At 38.2% G+C, this 19,786-nt stretch overlaps 1 protein-coding gene across 2 annotated transcripts; it reads left to right on the top strand.

Annotated features, from left to right (window-relative positions):
- The first annotated feature begins 15,974 nt into the window (after positions 1–15,974).
- BEX5 (brain expressed X-linked 5) lies at positions 15,975–18,155 on the top strand. 2 transcript variants are annotated; one of them, XM_025431647.3, is made up of 3 exons: positions 15,975–16,156; positions 17,225–17,290; positions 17,574–18,155. In XM_025431647.3, the coding sequence occupies exon 3, from the start codon at positions 17,602–17,604 to the stop codon at positions 17,938–17,940; it is 339 nt and encodes a 112-aa protein (XP_025287432.1). In that variant the 5' UTR covers positions 15,975–16,156; positions 17,225–17,290; positions 17,574–17,601; the 3' UTR covers positions 17,941–18,155. The 2 variants fall into 2 exon arrangements, with proteins under 2 accessions (XP_025287432.1, XP_025287433.1); XM_025431648.3 differs by lacking the exon at positions 15,975–16,156 and adding an exon at positions 16,584–16,708.
- Positions 18,156–19,786: the final 1,631 nt, after the last annotated feature.

Below are 19,786 nucleotides of genomic sequence, written 5' to 3'. Positions count from 1 at the left end.
TTCACCACTCCTTTTCAAACACTTCCTTCACTGAAGTTCCTGCTAGTGCAATAAGACAAGAGAAGGAAATAAAAGGTATACAGATTGGGAAGAAAGAAATAAAACTGTCTTTGTTCACAGATGATATAATTGTGTGAAAAATCTGAAGCAATAAAATATTCCTGGAACAATTAATAGTAGCAAGGCTGCATGATACAAGATTAATATACAGATCAATTGCTCTGCTATATAGCAGGAATGAACAACTGGAATTTAAAAGTAGAAATAAGGGATCCCTGGGTGGCGCAGCGGTTTGGCGCCTGCCTTCGGCCTAGGGCGCGATCCTGGAGACCCGGGATCGAATCCCACGTCGGGCTCCCAGTGCATGGAGCCTGCTTCTCCCTCTGCCTGTGTCTCTGCCTCTCTCTCTCTCTCTCTCTGTGACTATCATAAATAAATAAAAAAATAAATAAATAAAAGTAGAAATAATACCATTTACATTATCACCTCGAAAATGAAGTAGTTATAAATTTAACAAATTATGTACAAGATCTGTATGAAGAAAGCTCCAAAAATCTGATGAATAAAAATAAAGAACCAAATAGATGAAGATATTCCATATTCGTAGATAGGAAGACTCAATGTTATCAAGATGTCATTTTTTCCAAACTTGATCTATAAACTCAGCATGATCCCAACCAATAGACCAGCAAGTTACTTTGAGCATACCAAAAAACAAATTATAAAATTTATGTAAAGAAGCAAAAGACCACAATAACCAATACAATATTGAAGGAGAAAAACAAATTTGGAGTACTGGCACTATCTGACTTCAAGACTTATAATTTATGGTAATCAAGACAATGTGGTATCAAAGGAACAGAATAAAGAGCCCAGAACTAGACTGACATAAAGTCAACTGATCTTTGACAAAGGAGCAAGGGCAATATAATAAAACAAGGATAGTGTTTTCAACACACCATACTGACACAAATGGACAGCCACATGCAAAAAAAAAAATGAATCTAGACACAATCTTCACAAATATTAAATAAAAATTAATCACAAACCTAAATGTAAAATGTAAAACTGTAAAACACCTAGAATATAACATAAGAAAAAATATAGATGACTTTGGATTTGGCAATGACCTTTTAGATATAACACTAAAGGCACAACCCATGAAAAAAATCGGTAAATTAGACTTCATTGAAGTTAAAAACTATTGCCCTTTGAAAGACACTGTCAAGAGAATGAGAAGATAAGCCATTGACTTGGGAAAATATTTGCCAAAGACATATCTGATGAAGGACTGTTATCCAAAATATATAGAGTTCTTACAACTCAACAACAACAATAACAACAACCAATTTGATTAAAAGTGATAGGCTATCTGAACACTTAACCAGAAAAAGATCTGCAGAGGGATAATAAGCTTATGAAAAGATTCTCAACATGCTATGTCATTAAGGATTGCAATTTAAAACAACTGTAACCTACTATTACATGCCTTTTTGAATGGCAAAAATCCAAAACACTGGCAACACCAAATGCTGTCAAGGATGGGAAGCAATAGGAATGCTCATTTATTGCTGGTGGGGATGCAAAATGATAGATACTTTGAATGTTATCTCGGAAATTTCTTTCAAAAGTAAAGATACTCTTACCATATCATCCAGCAATAGTGTTCTTTGGTATTTATCCAAAAGAACTGAAACTTTATGTCTACAAAGACCTACAAACATATGTTTATAGAAGCTTTATTCATAATTGCCAAAATTTGTTTTTCTTTTTTTAATAATAAATTTATTTTTTATTGGTGTTCAATTTACCAACATACAGAATAACACCCAGTGCTCATCCCGTCAAGTGCCCCCCTCAGTGCCCGTCACCCATTTACCCCCACCCCCCGCCCTCCTCCCCTTCCATCACCCCTAGTTCGTTTCCCAGAGTTAGGAGTCTTTATGTTCTGGAAGCAATCAAGATGTCCTTCATTAGGTAAATGGATAAACTGTAATGCATCTATAGAATGAAATATTATGTATGAAAGTCAAAAGAAGCAAAACTGTTAATATATGATTGTTTTCATATATAAACCCAATATATTGTTTTCATATATAAGCCCAATATATTTAATTATATAGATCACTAAGTTTTCTGGTTGTAAGACTTACATGTACAAAACAATTACAATAAATACAAAATACAATTTTCACTGTGAATATACTGTTAACAGTAGCAAAACAAATTTTTAAAGTAATTTGAAATATACTGAGTTAGCTCACTTGGGAATGATCCCAACTCTCTTATTTGCTTTCTCACAATATAAAGCCTCAAAAGCTAAAGACAAGAAAGAAGACCTGTGTGTGTGTGTATGTGTGTGTGTGTGTGCACACTCCCAAATAGGATGCTGGTTGTATCAATCATATACACCATCCTGAGACTTGGAGATGTAACTGAATGACATGGGAAACACATATAGCTCAACAACATCGTCAGCATTGTATGATGGGAGAGCTCTCTACTTTTTATAGAGCAACCATAGCATAGTGCGTAGAATTTAGTCTCTGTCATACATGTCAAGTAGTAGGCAGGCAACAGTGGTGTTTCACTATAATAGTCCTATAGCATGAGTCAGCTTCCCCGGGCTGTACAGCATCTAAGCCTACTTTTCTGGTCTTCACAGATGTTTTGTGAGATATGTAATATATTATATTAAGCATGTATCTTTTTAAATAAAATAACTAGAATAATTCTAGCAGAGACAAGTGGGAACCTTGATTAATTGAGCACTTGGCACTAAAATTAGGTTACAAGCAAAAGGCCCTGAAGGGAGATCTGGGATAGTTAACTGACCTAGGTGTATCTGAAGATAGTAAGGATCCAATTGACACTACAGGATGTAATATTAGTATTCCATGGCATGCAATGGTAAAACATTTGCCCAAGTTAATATTTGTGGTCACTTGAATTAAAATTCCTTTTAAGTTAATGTGAGAGTGGCCAAAACAACTGCTTTTAGGGACTTCTTTCCCCACAGCATTGAGAAACATATTGGTGAGGAGTGCATCTTTATCTTTGAAGTGTTCTGAAGTGGCTGAGTTGTGTAAGCCACAGGTGAGATGATAGATCCTGCCTTTGACATGGCCACCCTCATTTCAGTGGAGATTTATGGATATAGAACAGTTCCATCAAGTGAAAACATTTCCCCATGCCACTTTGTACTCACAATCTCTGTCCACTCTTAGCCCTTGGAACCACTCATCAGTTTTCTATCCCTATAGTTTTCCCTTTACCAGAATGTCTTATAAGCGGAATCATATTATGGCTATACATCAGCTTGGGTAGAATGGACTACATTTTCTAGGATTCACTTACCTGTATGTCTAAGGTTAGAGTGAGTCACAAGATAAATTATTATGGAATATTTTGAAGATGGAAGTGAAGACACTTCATACTTTTTAAAATTTTAATTTCCATAAATTAATTTCAGGTGTACAATTATAGTGATTCAACAGTTCTATACATCATCATTTTGTAGTGCACAGACATTGCTAATTGGCTATCTCGGTAATGTGAGACATCACTCAAACCTGCAACTGCTCTAGATTTCCTCTGGATCCTCCTTGCTTTTCTGACTCTTGGGTATGGCTTGTGTATTAGATGATGAGGGGCTCCAGATTCTGCATAACACCCATGCCATTAACTATAGAGGCCCTGAAAACATAATCTGTCCTCAAGGGCTCCAGGTTATGGTTATGCATTATGGCTTTTCTTGTTCTCCCCCAGTTTTCTCCTAAACTTCTCTTTCTGATTACCTGCACTTTGGTGATCAAGTTTCAGCATTAGATGTGAAGAAGATGGCCTTACAGTTGTGTGAGGTCAAATATCTGTAATGATGAGCTGATTGTAATGATGAGGGATACCAACCCTGGATAGACACAGATTAACTTCTTCAAGCCAGCATCCACACCCTTCTCTAGCTCCATGCTCAACTTTGTGCTTTGAACAGGTGAACAGTAATTTCCTAAATTCCATGGACCTTGTTCTATTAGTTATATTGAGATTCACAAGACTTTTTTCTCCAATACACACTGTGCCTCAGTATTCATTCTGGGCATATTTCATGGCAAATTTAAAGACATATTTTGTCATGTACATTAGGAAATGACACTGTGTAGTCAGAGTATTGACAGTTAAGTCCTAACATATATTGTCTATCCTTAAACCACTCCAGATGCCTTCATTATAACCACTAGGATTACATCAGAGCTACATGAGTTCTTCCTCTGCCCAAAATTTTATTTGGGAATTAAAGCCAAGAAAGCAGAGGCTGTGTGGTTTGAGGATGGAACTCAGGGTTCCTGGCACTGATGATTTCCCAACTTTCTCCCTTCACTTCCTATAGGCTGTGGTTAAGGTCCCAGAAGAGGCTTTCATGAAGTGATCCATGTTCCTGAAAACAAAACTCTAAAAAGAGCCACTGGACTTGTCATTATCATCCTAATCTTTCTTTCTATTTTTCTGGCCTGGAATGAAGTGAAATGGACAGCTTGTCTAGGATGCTAAAGCTTATCTTAATGGTCTGACACTTGTCCACCCAAAGGGCCAATTGTTTTGTGTATTCGTCCTACCCAGAATCCCTATTCTTTTTCAAAATAAAGAATGATGTTTTTGTTCTGTAAGTCGCATTATATGTTGTATGTTGTATATCCTTGATTACTCTTTCTGATCATGAACCAACAGGGCCAGGATCAAAAGGCCCTGCCTCCTCACTTAAACCTGAGCAGTCCCTAACACTCACATAACTTCATTATTATCCTAGAGAGTTGTAAATAAGACCTGATGAGTGAGGACATATGTTGTTTCTAGGGAAGAGCCTTAGAGACAGTGTAACTAAATCAGATGCCATGGCTGGAGGCTGGCAGAAACACGGTTGTTATCTAACAAGACTTTTGTAAAGGGTATTCATTGACTAATGGAGGCAGTGGAAGTGAGGAAGGCAGCTCCCACATTGTTACTTCACACACATTATTTGAATTATTTCTCAAAAAGCATATAGTAAATACTTCTAAGATATACAAAAGTAGGAATTGCATGGTTGCCTTGTCATATGTCTTACAAATCTTTCATCAGTCTTTTATCATGAATACCTACCAGTAGATCACTAAGCCAATAAGATACTATACGCCTTATCTATGTACACTAGAAATCTTGATGCAAAGCCACATGAATAAAGGACATCAGTTGAAGTAACTACATAGAAAAAAATAAAAGTCAGCTTTTATTATATTTTTGGTTTGTAACTCCTCCTTTTTCTCTATATGGTTTAAAATACAAATACATAAAACAATAATTATAAACCTATGTTAATGGATACAAAATGTATAAAGGTGTATTTGTGACAATAACCACATACAGAGAAAGGGATAGAACTGTATAGAAGCAAAATTTACATAAATCATTGAAACTAAGTTGGTATTAATTCAAGCTAGATTGTTATAAATTGAAGTTACAAATTGTAATCCTCATAGTAACCTATTTAAAAATATATGTATATATGTATGTATATATATATATATGCAAAAGAATGAAACTAGACCATTTTCTTACACCATTCTAAAAAATAAATTCAAAAAGAATTAAAGATCTAAATGTGAGACATGAAACCATAAAAATCCCAGAGGAGAACATGGACAGTAACTTCTTTGACATCAGTCATAGCAACTTTTTTCTGGATATGTCTCCTGAGTCACAGGAAATAAAAGCAAAAATAAACTGTTAGGACTTCATCAAAATAATCTCAGCAATTGAATATCTGCCTTCGGCTCAGGGCATGATCCTGGGGTCCTGGGATTGAATCCCACATAGGGCTCCCTATGTGGAGCCTGCCTCTCCCTCTGCCTGTATCTCTGTCTCTCTCTGTGTCTCTCATGAATAAATAAATAAAATCTAAAAATAAAAAAATAAAAAGCTTCTGCACAGTGAAGGAAGCAACCAAACCAACAAAATTAAAATACAACCTTCAGAATAGGAGAAGATATTTGCAAATGACATATTTTAGTTTCTAAAATATATAAGGAAATTTAAAAACTCCACTCTCCCCAACCTAATCTAATTAAAATGGGCAGAAGACATGAACAGACATTTCTCCAAAGAAGAAACAGAGATGGCCAACAGACACATGAAAAGATGCTTAACATCACTTACTGTCAAGAAAATGTAAATCAAAACAACATTAAGATATCACCTCACATCTGTCAGAAAGACTAAAATCAATAATACAAGAAACAACAAATATTGGAAAGGATGTGGAGAAAGGGGAACCCTCTCGCACTGTTGTGGGAATGCAAACTGGAACAGTCACTCTGAAAAACTGTGAAGGCTACTCAAAAAGTTAAAAATAGTACTACCCTGAGGCACCTGGGTGGTTCAGTGTTTGAGCATCTGCCTTTGGCTCAGGTCATGATCCTGGGGTCCTGGGATTGAATCCCGCATCAGGCTACCCTCAGGGATCCTGCATCTCCCTCTGCCTATGTCTCTGCCACTCTCTGTGTGTCTCTCATGAGTAAAGAAACAAAATCTTAAAAAAAGGAACTACCCTATGATCCAGCAATTGCACTACTAGATATTTACCCAAAGAATACAAACATACTAATTCAAAGGGATACATGCATACCAATGTTTCTAACAGCATTATCTATAATAGCCAAATTACAAAAAAAGCCCAAATGTCAGTTAACTGATAAACGGATAAGGAAGAGGTGATAGATATACAAAATGGAATATTGCTCAGCCATGAAAAAGAATGAACTCTTGCCATTTGCAATGACATGGTTGGAGTTAGAGAGTATTATGTCAAGTAAAGTAAGTCAGTTAGAAAAAGACAAATGCCATGTGGTTTCATTTTACAAAAGGACAAATCCAGCAAGAAGATATAATAATAGGAATGACTGGGTGGCTCAGCAGTTGAGCATCTGCCTTCGGCTCAGGGTGTGATCCCAGGTCCAGGGATCAAGTCCTGCATTGAGTTCCTGCAGGGAGCCTAATTTTCCCTCTGCCTATGTCTCTGTCTCTCATGAGTAAGTAAAATCTTTTTTTTAAGTAGATATAATAAACATATATATACCTACAACAGAGCCCCAAAATATAAAAAGGGAAAGCTGATTATTAAAGGAATAGTTTAAAAAAAATAAAGGAATAGTTTAAAAATAATAGAGTATTCAATACTTCACTTCCATTAATGGATAGCACAAGCACACAGAAGATTGATAAGGAAACAGAGGATGTGAACAACACCATAAGCCAAGTATGCCAAACAGGCATACATAGCATACTCTAACCCAAACACACCAGAATACATATTCTTCTCAAGTATACATGGAACATCACCAAGGATAGACCATATATTAGGATATAAACAAGTCCCAATACATTTAAAAAGATTAAAATCATACTAAAATATCTTTTCCAATAGTAATGGATAAAACTATAAATCAATAACAGAAGGAAACCTGAAAAATTTGCAAACATGAAGAAATTCAGGTGCATTCACAAACAGCCAATGGAACAAAGAAGAAATCACACGTGCAATTAGAAAATACTTTGAAGAAAATGAAAACAAGAACACAACATAGAAAATTTATAGGATGCAGCTAAAGCAGTGCTCAGAGGGAAAATAATAGCTAAAAATATATACATTTAAAAAGAAGAGAACTTTCAGGGAGTTGTAGAGGGACCCTGCACTTGCCTCATCCCTCAAACACAGCTAGATCAACATCAAACCATTTTGAACAACTAGGAAATTGATCCGAGGATTAAGAAAACAATGTGCACAATGGGAGGGAGAAAATATGGCATATATGAGCTTCAAAGCCATGAATTGGGGGATACAAAAGCTGCCATGCTGGGAAGGGGAGAGGGACTTTTTTGCAGAGTGAAATCAGAGAGAATGAGAGAGAGATCAGCACATAGGCTTTGCACAATACACCGTGGTGGGGATCCTCTGGTCACACTGGAACACATCACTCCCCTTCCTGGGGTACATTGGAAGAGGGTATTTTGCCTCTCCAAGGACAAAAGGCCCTCCAGGCATCATTGAGTAGCTATTCAACAGTAAGAGACAGATGCACTCCCAGAGAGCAAATAACATGGCCACAGCTTTTTGCTGTGCTTCAGCTTAGACTCCATCTATGCAGGCATGCAATTGCTCTTCTGGGACAGTATGGTGCCAGGTGCAGCTCTGCAAGGCTCTCACCTTGCTGGGCCCTTTAGATTTGGAGTTTTGAATCCCAGTCCCAATGAGAGCTAAAACACAGAACTGTGGTGCCAAGAATTTAGAATGCCTGGGCTCAAGACAGGTTGAGGGTAGGGATCGGATGAAAGCCTGGGACATAGGAGAGGAGATAGTTCAGTTTTCTGTGAGAGCTTCTTGAACAGGGTTCCCCTTCCCAGGGATGAGAGAGCAGGGTGACACCATCTTCCACCACCACCCCACCCCTGCCCACCCACCAGGACTTCAGAGAGAAACACAGAACCTCCAGGGGAGGCTAGAGTCACTTAAACCAAACCCCACTACAGGGCAGGTCTAATTGTAAGCCAGCACAGTGGACCTCTCTCTCAGAAGACCAACACAGAGCCCCCATCTCCTCCCACCATGTAACCACGTCTACTAATCATAGAGTGCTCAAAAATGTGAGCTTCAGTTATGGTGGAAATTCGACCAAGCTTTCTTTTTATTTTTTAATTAATTTATTTTTTAATTTTTAATTTTCATATTGCTTTATTCTATGCAATCGAGTTTATAAATTTTTGTTCATTTATTGGTTTCTCTGTTTCTTTTTATTGATTTTTGTGGGTTTTTTTGTTGTTTTTGATTTGTTTTTGTATATTCTTTTATTGGAGTTCGATTCGCCAAGATACAGTATAACACCCAGTGCTCATCCCGTCAAGTGCCCCCCTCAGTGTCTGTCACCCAGTCACCCCATTGCACCACCCACCTCCCCTTCCACTACCCCTTGTTCATTTCCCAGAGTTAGGAGTCTCATGATTTGTCACCCTCTCTGATATTTCCCACTCATTTCTCAATTTTGTACATGTAATTGAAGTCCCAAATGAGTTGACCTTAAAATGTTGATATTATCTGGGTGGATTTGATTTAATCATGCATGCCATTGAAAAGTAGACTATTTTCTCCAGGTGGGTGCAGAAGTGGAAGTTAGAGAAATTCTAAGTGTAAGACGGATTTAAAGTAAGAGTGGCTCTCTCTTGCTGGGATTAAGGGTACCATGTGAAAGAATATCAGAACAACCTCTAGTTGCTAAGAGCCATCCTTGGCATAGCTAGTAAGAAAAGCAAGACCTGGGGATCCCTGGGTGGCTCAGCAGTTTGGCGCGTGCCTTTGGACCGGGGTGTGATCCTGGAGTCCTGGGATCGAGTCCCACGTTGGGCTCCCAGCATGGAGCCTGTCTCTCTCTCTTTCTCTCTCTCTCTCTTGAATAAATAAATAAATAAATTTTAAAAAGCAGGACCCTATTCTTACATTCCCAAGGAACTGATTTCTGCCAGTAACAAAAATGTGCTTGAAAGTAGTTTTTTTCCCCCTCTCGGTGTGCTACTAGGTGAGGACACAGCAAGCGATCACCTGATTTCAGTCTTGTTATTGTCTGAGAAGAGAACCTAGCCATGCTGTGCCTGATTTCTGACCCCTGTAAACTCTAAGATAGTATATTTTGTTGTATATGCCTCTAAGTTTGTGGAAATCTGTTACAGAGCAATAGGAAACTAATACAGGTTTTTACTGTATTTACTGACATGGAAATATGTCTAAATATACTGCTAGGTTAAAAAAAAGCAAGTCTAAGAAAAGTATATATGGTTCAATTAAAATATGTGTATATATAATGTTATTTTAAATAACATTTTAATAAAGCAAACAGCTTCTCTAATGTGTCTAAGATTAGAAAAGCCATTTGAATCATCTTTATTTCTACTGAAGAAGGGAGATTTGTCTTAAACTATTCTTACTAATATTATCAAGAAAAACAGTTTTAGTAACATTTCAGTACAAAGCTTTGTTTAACAAACCTTACTAAGATTAACAGAGCAATGTGTTACATCAGCTGATATAATTTTTAAAACAATAATTTTTCCATTAATCATTACTGCATGACTCATGCTACACTATAATGTTTCAAATATTTTTAAACATTTTAAATAACAAAAAGAGAAATAATCTTATGACCATGAAATCTTTACAATTTTTAGCATTAGAAAAACTTTGTACTCATTTTTTTAAAAAAGTAGTTGAATGGTGAACAAAAGTTTCTTGTTCAGAGTAAATGGGAAAAATGTAGTAACTCTAAAACATCATTCTTCTTCAAACTTTAATTTGCTGTTAAGCATAATTTTGAACCATCCTTAAAGGAGAAACTCACATTTATGATGTAATTCTTCCCAGATTTATTTTTTTAAGACTTTATTTATTTATTCATGAGACACACACACACACACAGAGTCAGAGACACAGGCAGAGAGAGAAGCAGACTCCATGTAGGGAGCCCGATGTGGGACTTGATCCTGGGTCTCCAGGATCATGACCTGGGCTAAAGGCAGACACCAAACCGCTGAGCCACTCAGGGATCCCTTCTTCCCAGATTTAATAAAGTTTTCCTTTACATAGGTATATGCATAGAAAATGATTTCCAATGGTATACATCAAATTGGATTAACTCTTATTTTTGGAAAACAATTACTAAAATTAAAAAAATATTTTTAAAAAGAACAGACAAAACAGAAGAAACGGAAATTATAGATCAATGAGGGATGCGTGTGTGTACCAATTTCAGGGTTTACCAAAATTGTTTGCTTTTACATAAAACTTAGATGTATTCAGTTTGAAACTTTTCCTGTCAACTTAAATTTTTGTTAAGTGCACTCTCTTTAGAAGCTAAGTAACAGGGGCAGCCCAGGTGGCTCAGCGGTTTAGCGCCATCTTCAGTCTAGGGCGTGATCCTGGAGACTTGGAATCGAGTCCGGTGTTGGGCTCCCTGCATGGAGCCTGCTTCTCCCTCTTCCTGTGTCTCTGCCTCTCTCTGTGTCTCTCATGAATAAATTAATAAAATCTGTAAAAAGAAAAAAAAGAAGAAGCTAAGTAACATCCTAAATATTAAAGAACAATTTTAAGTATTATTTCATCCTTACTTGAGCTAAGTTACATAAATACATACAGAATAAACTTCCTGAAAGATATATAGCAAACTCATTCACTTTCTACATTACATATATCTCTATTACTACATTTTTAAAAACACAATCATTAAAGACAATGAAGATATTTAGGAATAGATGCTGAACAAAGCTAAGAATTAAAGAAAATAAATCAAATTAAAGAAATATTTTTTTAAAATTCATTAAAGGGTTCCCAAAGTTACCTGATCTTATAAATTATCTGCGGTACTTCCTAAAGCACAAACTGTCATGTCCTATTCCAGATGTTCTAAATTAAAACCTCCAGAAGACAAACTTGTATATCTAGGCATCATTTACATATCTCGGATGCCACCCAAGAAAGGGTAGTTTTGAGAAATCCTGGTCGATCAGGCTTATAAAAAACAATCCTAAAAATGATAAACAGAACAAATATAAAATTTTACTGTTCTAGTGAAGGAAGAGCAAAGGAGTCATGACAAGGATGTTTCCTGAATCTCTGCTTGTAACAGAAAAAAGGGAAAAAATCTAAATGTGCAACAAGAAAGCACAAAAATGAACAATACAATTATACAGTAGAATACTGTACTGATGTAAAAAAAGACCCAAATATATCTATACATCAACATAGATGAATTTCAAAAACAGGAGATTTGAAATAAAATCAGGTTATGTGTTTGTATATATATGCATATATGTATGTATTTATACGCATATACAAATGCATTTAAAATACATAAAAATTACTCTATGTGCTTGTATGTATATAAATATGTTTATATATTTTTTCTTTTTTTTATATATTTTTTTATATATTTTTTCAAACTATATATAGTATAAAGCATGGATGTATGCTTTATTCTCTCAACCTTGTTTTGTATGATTCAAAATTTCATATGATTGATTACAGCCTGTAAGGGTGTGAACAGATAATACTTTTGAGAGTAATTTGAATATATACATTATTGAAACAATATCAGTGACTGTAAATATATGGAAATAATCCCAATATGAATCAATTATGGATTGGTTAAATAAATTAAGATAATTTAAGCACTCTTGAAACACCAAAAATGGGTAGAGTGTTTTAATTGTAACTAACCTGAAAATAATTTTGGTATACTGTTACATTAAAATAGAAACATAAATAAATTATATGAATGTAATGGTTTGTAGAGAACATTAATAAGACCATATACTAAAATATTTATCTTTATATATTATGAGTTTATATATATTTCGAATTTTATATAAGGAAACTCCAAAGACAAAAAGTAAACTTTTTTTCAGAAAATTTTATATGAAACTAATCGAACTAAGTAATTTTATTTTATTTTTTATTTATTTATGATAGGCACACAGTGAGAGAGAGAGAGGCAGAGACACAGGTGGAGGGAGAAGCAGGCTCCATGCACCGGGAGCCCGACATGGGAGAAGCAGGCTCCATGCACCGGGAGCCCGACATGGGATTCGATCCCGAGTCTCCAGGATCGCACCCTGGGCCAAAGGCAGGCGCCAAACCGCTGCGCCACCCAGGGATCCCAGAACTAAGTAATTTTAAATGATCATTTAATCTTCAACTGACACAAATGCTTCAGAAAAAAATGTGTCCTACATGAAGAGAAAATAATAAAGCAAATGTAGCAAAATGTTAACAAGTGGGGAATATAGTTAAGGTCTTTTGGGGCTTCTTTGTGCTATTTTTAATATCATTCTAATATCATTCTGTAACTTTGAAATTATTTCATAATAATGTTCTTTTTTTTTAAAAAAAAAAGGACCACTTGGATAATAATGGAAAGTTTTTTGTTTAGTTTTGGTTTTTTGCCTATGACAAGATTCCCAAACCTACCTGATGTTAAGAACTGTGGGACATCTGGGTGGCTTAGTCAGTTGAGTACCTGATTTCAGCTCAGGTCCTTGTATTGGGGTCATGAAATTGAGCCCTACTTCAGGTTCCATGATCAGTGGGGAGTCTGTGTAGGAGTCTCTCTCTCTCTCCCTCTGCTCCTCCCCTCTCTCCCAGCATGCTCGCACACTCTCTTTCTCCTCTCTCTGTCTCAGATAAATAAATCTTTTTAAAAAAAATAATTATATAACAAATATAAATACAGGTTCCCAGATCTGGCTCCAATTTATTGAAGTAGAATATTCAGAGAAGAGTCTGGGAATCTTCATCTCAGGTATATGTTATGATGTAGCAGGTTTAGAAAACATTACCTGGTGACCATGACAACAATTTTATTTTTTTGAATATAGTTGACACACAATATTACTTTAATTTCAGGTGTACAATATAGTGATCCAACTTCTCTATATGTTATGCTATGCTCATCACAAGTCAAATAAAATAAGTGAAAAAAGAAAAACAAAAATCAAAATTTTAAAAATACAATAAACCAGGTAATACTCAGTGTTTGTGGACTCATAAGGAAACAGAATGTTCATACATTGCAGATGCCAAATTGAGATAATATTTTTCGAGACTGATTTCTATGACAACGGAAAGCATCCATAGTCATCTCAAGGACAGTCCTAGGAATTTAATTTAATAAATATCAGTATTTTAAAAACTATGTATAAAGAAGTTCAGTCAACATTGTTTCTCATAGTGAAATCTACAAATAGCCCAAAAGTACATAAATATTGGAATGGATGTGTCTGTATTATCTTCATTTGAAAGGAAAATATTTGGACTGAATTGGAGTAAAATGTGAATAGTACATTTCTTTTTTAAAAAAATTTTTTTTATTTATTTATGATAGTCACAGGGAGAGAGAGAAAAAGGCAGAGACACAGGCAGAGGGAGAAGCAGGCTCCATGGACCGGGAGCCCGACGTGGGATTCGATCCCGGGTCTCCAGGATCGCGCCGTGGGCCAAAGGCAGGTGCCAAACCGCTGCGCCACCCAGGGATCCCAAATAGTACATTTCTTGAGGCTGGAATAAATCTTATATTGTCCTTCTACTTTGTCTGTATTTAATTTTACTAATTTTACCGAGGACTTTTTATGGTATCTTGGGAGCTTGCTCAACCCAGGCTTAGGACAACCTTGAACTGTCAGAGATGTTAACATTCCTCAGGGTAATATCTACCAATAAATAACCCAGGCCTGTGGATAAACACTCCAGTTTCCCATCACTAAATGGGATAATTCTGAGGGGCGTTCTACATGCTTTAAACTTAGAGGGTCCCCAGCAGGATTGAGCCAGTTGCCTTTGGCCATGTCTGACTCTGGTGCTATACATTTTTTAATTAATTAAATTATTTATTTGAGTGAGACAGAAATCGTGACAGAGAGAGAGCAAAAACAGGGAGGAGAGAGAGAAGCAAGCTCCCCACTGAGCAGGGAGCTCCACACCTGGCTCAATCCCAGGACCCTGAAATCACGACCTGAGCTGAAGACAGACGCTTAATCAACTGAGCCACCCAGGCGCCCCTGGTGCTATATTTTTAATGAACGTTTTCATCCTAGGATTATATACAAAATAACATTTGTTATATACTATTTTCAATGGTTTCACGTCCTTTAATCTAGATATTTCATGTCTGTATTTAACAGGAAAAAGACACTTCAATATTTTTTCTGAATAGCTGACCAATGATCTCAGCACCATTCCTTCAGTAATCTAACCTCTCCCTGCTAATTCCAAGTATTTCAATCAGATTTCTAATATTTCTCCATATTTGGGATTGATAATGGCCTTCTCTACTATTTATTTGTTCTATATTTATTCTGCCATAATATTGTTTTTTTTTAAATTTTTATTTATTTATGATAGTCACACAGAGAGAGAGTGAGGCAGAGACACAGGCAGAGGGAGAAGCAGGCTCCATGCACCGGAAGCCCGACGTGGGATTCGATCCCGGGTCTCCAGCATCGCGCCCTGGGCCAAAGGCAGGCGCTAAACCACTGCGCCACCCAGGGATCCCTATTCTGCCATACTATTGTGTTAATATTATAGCTTCACAATACTCTGTATCTGTCAGCATAACTTTCCCAAATTATTATTCTGGATCGTTGGAAGACCTCAGTGCTGTTCTATTTTAGAGGCCATGGTAGAGTTTTGTAAAGTGAATTTGCAGTAATATAATTTAGGAGAGACCGTAAGTTTGTCACAGGCTCTCCAGATAGGAAAATCCACCAGCAAGACTCAGAGCCTCACCTCCTGGGAAGACCTCACAGAGACCCTTCACAAAGGCAACCATCAGCTTAGGTTTTTAATTTAAAGTCCTTAAAAGGGAGATGATGTCTGAAGGGTCTGTACTATTAGGGTGATTCTGCAGGAGAAGGAGGTTATCAAGACTTTACAACTCGAATCCTACTTTTCAACTGAAAATAATTGTATTGTCTAATTATAACAACCAAAAATGGAATGCATGCTAATGGGAAACAAAAAAATTAATCATCCTTTCCCTTAAAAAAATAAAATAAACGGAAATAAAGTAAAAAATAATTATGTCACTTTCTGTGTATTTTCCAGACTTCCTTCCATTGCTGTTAAGGGTAATTTTGGGTTTTATTTGCTGGGGAGTTGGACAGGAGAGAAGTGGGCAATTAAAGGTTTAAAAAAGAATTATTTCAAAGCTGCAGCAGAAATCAGGGGAAAGGCAAATATAAACTACAAAATATCATGATGCATTTGGTTTTAAAGACTTCTAAACAGGAAAAAAACATAGAGATGGGTTGTAGTGGGGAGAAGGCAGGGATGAAGAAAAAGGTGGCCCCGCCCACACTCCCGCCCCCACCCTCTTGCCGCAATGCAGGTGGGAACCATAATTGGGTATCTGAGCTCAGAGTGACGTGGCCCTTACGAGACCTGGAGCTGACGCGTGGGTTAGCGTCTCCTCCTAGTTGCAGTCTGGTTGTCCTTTGTGGCTGTGCGCCGGCACGCTATTGCCTTGAAGGCAGGCGAGCCTGTAGCACCGGGAAGGAGGAAGTCGTAGAAGCTGACCCTGATCGGTTGCAGGTTAGTGGGCGCTGACTGGGGTGGCAGAGGGCTAAGACCGGAGAGGGATTGGATTCTCTCGACCTTTTTACCCAATACCCATTTATATGGTGCAAGAAATGGACGGCTTGGTGGGAGGAGATCGAGAGGGGCCAAGAGTTGGAAATGGGTACCAGTTAGGATGTCCTAGGAGTGCAGATCTCTTGGGCGATCCGGCGTCTGGAAGGGAAGAGCCAGGGCAGGGGACAGCGAGGAAAAAGCCTGATGGTTGCAGGGCGACGGGACGGGGTTGCAACCATTGACCCTGGGGATGACGGACTCCGCCACGGGTCTAGGCCTCGGTTCCGGAATCGGTTCTCCACCTCCGTCCATTTTGGAGCGGGAAATGGTGGGCTGCGGCAAACGGGGGGGAGGGGGTGGAGATGATGGTTGCTGCAGAGGATATGGACAGGGATTAGGTCCGGGAAACACTTCCCTTCTGCGGAGGAGGCAATCGAGAGGAAGCTTTCTGACTCAGGGATCTGGTCGGGAGCAAGAAAGGTGTAAGCCTGGGCGCTGCCTGCGGACCCTGGGGTAAGCAAGACAAAGCGCTTAGACATCAGCGGGTCCAGGTTTGCAATACCCACGCTACCTCTTCGCTCTTCGTCCATTTTGATTCATAAAATGGTGGGCAGTGAAAGGAGGGTGAGTTCCAGAAAGTCTAATGGGCCCCAACTACATTGAAATTTTTTATAAATAAACCAGGTCACCATCCAGCAAGCTTTTTTGACTCCCCTGCCCAGCAAGTTGTCCATTTGCATTCAAGAAATGCTAATCAGGTGACGGGAGGGCTGAGGCGGAGGTAAAGGGGCCTAAAGAAGAGGTGAAACTGGTTGGAAATAATAATCTTTGATTACAATGCCTATTTCTGGAGGGCGGAGTAGTGCATTGCAGGACAGGAGAAGAAACCGTGATACAGGATGGAGGAAAAAGAGAAGGTGGCAACCTTTGATTAATGGATTCCTAAATCAGCAACAGAGCAGGTGCCCCCCAATACTGGTCCTTTAATCAAGTGAACAGTCCTGGCCATCGTCGCATTTTTGTCTGCAGGTCTCTGGGTCCGTTGGTGCAGCAGATTTCAAAGCAAAGAGAAAACGACTACTTCTGAGCCTGCAGGTAAGTGGCTGCTTGGGGTCCTCTGGTTTAGGGTTTATCGGGGATCATGACAGAATCTGGGAAACTCACTGCCCTTCCAGCCGGAGTTAAGTGCAAGAGGTGCAAGGAGTGGCCTAAGGAAAAATTGATGGGGAAAATGGTGAGCTTTGGAGCTGGGCTGGGTCTGGGGCGTCCCCTAGAGGGTGCACGAAGTTTCTCAGATGAGAGAAAACCTTTTCTGACAGAGCTCTGACTCCTGTTGTTACAAAGTATTACATCCTTTTTCTTGCTTTTTATCTCCTAGGAAGAGTAAGCAGGAAAAAAATCTCAACATGGAAAATGTCCCCCAGGAAAGCAAAGGAGAGGAGCAGGCTCCAATGCAGAATGAAGAAGCCCACCCTTTGGAAGGTGGTGAAGGCCAGGAGCCTGGAGAAAATATTAGAGCCGATTGGGCCCCGCCTGCCCATGATGTGAGAGAGGATATGCCCAATAGGCTTGTCAATAACCTTGACATGATAGATGGAGATGCAGATGATATGGAACGGTTCATGGAGGAGATGAGAGAGCTAAGGAGGAAAATTAGGGAGCTTCAGTTGAGGTACAGTTTGCGCATTCTTATAGGGGATCCCCCTCACCATGACCATCATGATGAGTTTTGCCTTATGCCTTGAATGCTGAGGTTAGTAATAATAAACTCCCTGCCTCCCAAAGTTGCATTTTCTTTATGTACCCTTTACTGTGAATCTGTGATGTTCTGTAATTTTTCTGATTGGAGAATTCATTTGACTTAGTCTGAAAGTTTTTCTGTCAGCGGGGGAGTTTCACCAACTTGCATGGAAAGATGTTTAGTACATAGTGTGAAGGTAATAAAGCAGTTTAAAAACCAGTCTATAAATACACTATCTCATTTAAAAGCATGCATAATATATGTGTGTGTATCAGAATGTTTCTTCTTTAACTTTTCTTGATTACTTATTTTTTCTCATTTTTCCAAAATGAATACATATGTATTATACATGTCAGGCAAAAAGTAAGAGGCAAAGAACTTGCCAATTGACTTATAAAGGGAATGGAGACAATCATTAAATGCTTCAGACACAATTTAAAGACACATGAATCTTCTATTACCTCTTATAATATAATCTCTTACTTGGAAGCACGAACCTGGTCATTATTACAGATATGTTTCTTTATAGTCAGCCTATTAATCTATGAATGAAGATAACATGCACACTCTCTAGGTGCTCTTCATATTTAGAGAAGGGCCCAAAAAGTATGTCTATCATCAAGTCTAAATGCCAAGTGGGTGACACCTTTTTTTTTAAGATTGTATTTGTTTGAGAGAGAGTACAAACGGGGAGGGGCAGAGGGACAAGTAAGTAGACTCCCTGCTGAACAAGGAGCCCAGCATGGGGCTCCACCCCTGGAGCCTTAGCTGGTCAGACACCTGACTGAGCCACCTAGGCACCCCTGGGTGACACCTTTCTATACTTAGGCTTCTGTGTCTCCCTTCTCTAGATAATGCCTTGACTGCTAAGCACTCTTTCCCCTTCTCCCTTCCTTTTGGCTCCCTGTGCTGGTCCCCACCACTACTGATGTGCTAGAGTACTAAAGGTGACAAAGACCTACTGATTTCTCTTGAACCATCAATGATCTGAATTCCCATTTTGCCCTTTCAGAAATGTGGAGAATGCCCTTCCTGCTTTGTAGTTATTCTTAATCCAAGCGAGTACTCCCCCAGTGCTGCTTAGGGATCCAAATAGCCCTTTTGTTTTTTCTCAGACTTTCTTCTTTATCCCCTTCCCCTAATAAAATCTGAGTGACATTCATTATAGTGTATTCAAAATTAAACTCTCTTTTCCATCCTCTGATGAATATGGCCTGTTTCCTTGGCTTTCCATTTTCTGTGGAGACCCTGCTACAGGTTTCACTCTGCACATACACAGGTGTGGGGGTGGCTTTATGTTTATACCATTCTAACCCCAGAATCCCCAGTAGTCTACTCACACTAACCTACATGAATCCAAAGGAGTTTCCCTCTGCCTTTGCTTTGATTTTTGCTGTACCCAATAAACCTATAATTACAGAACAATGGGAAACTGGCTGAGACTAGAGACCTAGTAAGTGGACCCTTGTCTTAGAGTATTTTCAATCACCCAGTCATCACTGGTCCCAAGTAGACTGTGCCTTTCTCATAGTAAATATATTATCCAATTTGTCCTGATACCCTCGATGCCTAGCATAGGAACTGGTAAGTTGTAGGGCACAACAATTATAGCTGAGTCAAGAGTCCTGCAATCTGGGCAATCTGGTTTGCCTCTGATCATTTATGGACAAGTAACTTCTTTTCCCTACAGAATGTAGTTTGCAATTGAAAAAACAATAGAGAAAGCATTATACAACAATTTCAACACATGGATTTAGTGTAATGTTTCATATGTCAGTGTTTATCAATGTGCTATATAGACTAACTGCATCATAATCACCTGAGGAACTGGGTAAAAATTCAGGCAACTA

The sequence above is a fragment of the Canis lupus genome, chromosome X, assembly GCF_003254725.2.
Source record: "Canis lupus dingo isolate Sandy chromosome X, ASM325472v2, whole genome shotgun sequence".
Classification (NCBI taxonomy): Eukaryota; Metazoa; Chordata; class Mammalia; order Carnivora; family Canidae; genus Canis; species Canis lupus.
Note: the sequence above shows the minus strand (reverse complement) of the source record. Positions and strands in the feature narration are given on the sequence as shown.